The 3126-nt window shown below is 45.3% G+C and overlaps 1 protein-coding gene across 1 annotated transcript; it reads left to right on the forward strand.

The window, feature by feature from the left end:
- The first annotated feature begins 1043 nt into the window (after positions 1 to 1043).
- LOC122011730 (probable WRKY transcription factor 41) lies at positions 1044 to 2756 on the forward strand. The gene is made up of 3 exons (XM_042568103.1): positions 1044 to 1448; positions 1531 to 1656; positions 1832 to 2756. The coding sequence occupies exons 1-3, from the start codon at positions 1126 to 1128 to the stop codon at positions 2421 to 2423; spliced, it is 1041 nt and encodes a 346-aa protein (XP_042424037.1). The 5' UTR covers positions 1044 to 1125; the 3' UTR covers positions 2424 to 2756.
- The last annotated feature ends 370 nt before the right edge of the window (positions 2757 to 3126 follow it).

Genomic DNA, 3126 nt, shown 5'->3' on the forward strand with positions numbered 1-3126 from the left:
TGTCTTTAATTACTAGACCTCTTTCAAGAGCTTTATCACATTTAAACTTATCATTTATTAGACAACAAATGGCCAGGTCAAATGACGGGTTCGATCCTCATATTATTATTGTTGTTATTATTTTGAAATTTGATGGCCGACAAGGGAAAGATGCCATTCATTCCTGTTATGGAATATAAACCATGGAATTGGTCCTTTGACTCTCGTACAATCTTTCTAATGTATCCAAATTTTGCTGCAACCTTTGAATTCCAATGGCATCGACCAGATGCTGAAACCCAACGCGTCAATCGGTCCGCGACTCGAATTCAATGATGACCTAAAATCCATTTTTAATATATAATATCTTTTATTGCTGCGTTGAAATCCACGGGTTTCACCTACTTGGAAATTCTTAGCCGTTCATTATCTTTATGTTATGTCGCTTGTCACATCGCAGTCCTGATCCAGTGATTCTTTTACTATATAGCAAGTTGAATAGACCGAATGGGATAAACAGGTCGATTGAATTAAGTGAATAATTCCATGGATGGAAATTTCTGGAGAATTTCACTCAATAAACTAGTTGATACTTTTGTAGACAATGGAGAAATGCTGACCTGGTCTTCTGTACAATCTCCAGCTGTCATTAGTAAATAATCAACCAGAATTATTTACTTCAACCAGTTGAATCAGTATTCAACTCAAAGATTATATCATCATCACCATTCACCAGCTAAAAGTAACACAGAATTGAGAGGTAATTAATTTTCATGTCCAGTTAATGTCTGGGTTAGAGTGCAGAGCACTTTTATTACGAGTGACGTCGCACTCACGCTCAGCCTAACTCACGCGGCCGTAAGAGCCAAAATTTAGACTGAAGCTTAATCAAATGTTCTGGAACAGATCCTCCTGCTAAGCGTTGACCTTCATTACTCTGCAATCTCCCACCTTTGAATCATTCAACCACCAATTCTTTAAACCGCTTATCGGTCAAAGTCCTGTTCATCCTCGTACAGACTAGACGATCCCCATTTCATCCTCCACTTTAAATTCTCGCTCCCCCTTCTTTCTTTCTCTCCCAACACAACACGTACATTGCATGATTCTGCCTACGTGATTCCAATTTCAGTCGATCAGTTTACGATGAATGGCGCCGTCGATGTTGGTTCCCTGCTCAGGCTGCTGTCGCAGGCGGAGCAGCAAACAAGGCAGCTCATCGGGGAGGTCAACGCAGCCGAGAATCATTACCATCGCGAAGTTCTGCTGCAGCAGATACTGTCTAATTTAAAGGAAGCCATCGCCACTGCTAAGCTCATGGAGCCGGAGCCGCCTTTGGCGTCCCACCTGCCGCCGCAAGTACAACCTTCGAGCTCGCCGCCGGTGTCCAACTGCAGCAGCCCCCGTAGCGAGAGCTCCGAGAGGGTACTGTTCAAGGAGCACGAACGCAGGGAGATGTGCAAGAAGAGGTTAGTTAGCTCGTACCGTTACGACGATAGATATGTGACAGTTTAGGCATTCTGATTAATTGAGTCCTCTTTTGGGTTTCAGAAAAACTCTACCAAAATGGACGAACCGAGTTCGCGTTGTCGGCGGCAGGCTGGCAGAGGGATTGGAAGATGGACACAGCTGGAGGAAGTATGGGCAGAAGGAGATCCTTGGAGCTATGCATCCAAGGTTTGCAAATTAAACTTACCTTTCTCATGCTTCCTCTCTTGATGTTATAATTGAGAGCTCGATCAGTACAGTTGTGATCGTTTGGTGCAATTAGGCAACTCATTGAGATTGTTTCTGGAATTTCAGTTTGTAGAAATTTTTGAAGAATATAACCGTTTTAATTTTACTCGTTCAGAGGTTATTACAGATGCACTCACCGTAACACCGCCGGCTGCCTCGCCACAAAACAAGTGCAGAGATTGGACGACGACCCCTGCGTCTTCGACATCACCTACCGCGGCGATCACACCTGCCTGCGGAATCCGCAAGCGCTGCTAACTCCGGCGGTAGAGGAACCGGCCACGAGCCAAAGTCATGACCGCAGCCCTCCTCTGCTACAGGAAATAGAGGATCCTCTCCATGAACAGCAGAGCCAAGCTCTGAGCTCTGACTTCTTCCTGCCTTGCTCTTCCAACCAAATGGCAAGTTTTCCTCCTCAGAGCCTCGCCTTCTCGTCGATGGCGGCCGTTGACCACAATAATGACTGTTACACCGGGAGCATCTCTCCCCTCTTCGTTTCTGCAGTGACCTGGGACTCCAATCACTTCTCTGTGACTCCTTCTCATGTTGCAGTTCGTCCGAATGCTACTCCCGACTCTGAACTCGCTGAGATTGTCTCGGCGGCAACTTTGCCGATCAACTCACCGAGGATGAACGCGAATTTTATGCAGGACCATGTGGAACTTTCCCCCTCGTTCAACTTTGATCCATCCAACTTTCTCGGGTAGAACAATCAAATTGTTGATAATCAACGATAAAAGTAATTGACAGAACTTTTCCTGCCGGAATCCACCACCTTCATGATCACGCGGTAAATGCAACGGCAACCGCGGTGATAGGGCCGTAGTGCTTCGCAAACAAAGCCCTCCGGCGGAGCTCCCGCAACGTCAACCTGTAAAGTCACTGCAGGAGGATTAGAAATTGGAGCAGCTAAAGAGCAATTCGTTGAATGAGAAGAATAGACTTCAATTTAATTAAAATTGCATTAATCATGAAATTTTGAACCTTAATTGTAATTTGATCTGTTATTAGATTGTTGTATTAATTTTTTTTTTATCTAATCCTGGAATTTAAGTCAGACGGATCGTCGGTCGAGGTGGCGAGAATATTGATTGAATCACGACGTCCCGAAGGAGAGTATGCTGAGATGACTTCTTTGTTGAGCAAGTCTTCAGAAGTCCTCTGGTCAACACTACCTGCAGCCAACGACCGGATCGCCCCGGTCTCTGGTACCCCGAGACTCGAGGCAGATCCAATGAATATATAAGTAACAGACTAATAATATAATAGTGAAATAAATGAGGGGCGAGTACGGAAAATATACCCTGGCCTAGGGGGGCGCCCTCGGATGGGATGCTGCTTGAGTTGTCGAGACCCGGAAGAGTAGACAACGCCCGATCAAGATGGAGAGCTGAATCTGACGATGTGAAG

This window comes from Zingiber officinale, chromosome 8A, assembly GCF_018446385.1.
Source record: "Zingiber officinale cultivar Zhangliang chromosome 8A, Zo_v1.1, whole genome shotgun sequence".
Taxonomy (NCBI): Eukaryota; Viridiplantae; Streptophyta; class Magnoliopsida; order Zingiberales; family Zingiberaceae; genus Zingiber; species Zingiber officinale.

What these genes read in the sequence shown, in the direction of transcription:
- LOC122011730 (XM_042568103.1), top strand. Translation starts at nt 1,126, where the DNA reads ATGAATGGCGCCGTCGATGTTGGTTCCCTGCTCAGGCTGCTGTCGCAG. An exon ending in AGGGAGATGTGCAAGAAGAG is followed by an intron (nt 1,449 to 1,530) that starts GTTAGTTAGCTC and finishes TTTGGGTTTCAG; the next exon opens with AAAAACTCTACCAAAATGGA. An exon ending in CTTGGAGCTATGCATCCAAG is followed by an intron (nt 1,657 to 1,831) that starts GTTTGCAAATTA and finishes TTACTCGTTCAG; the next exon opens with AGGTTATTACAGATGCACTC.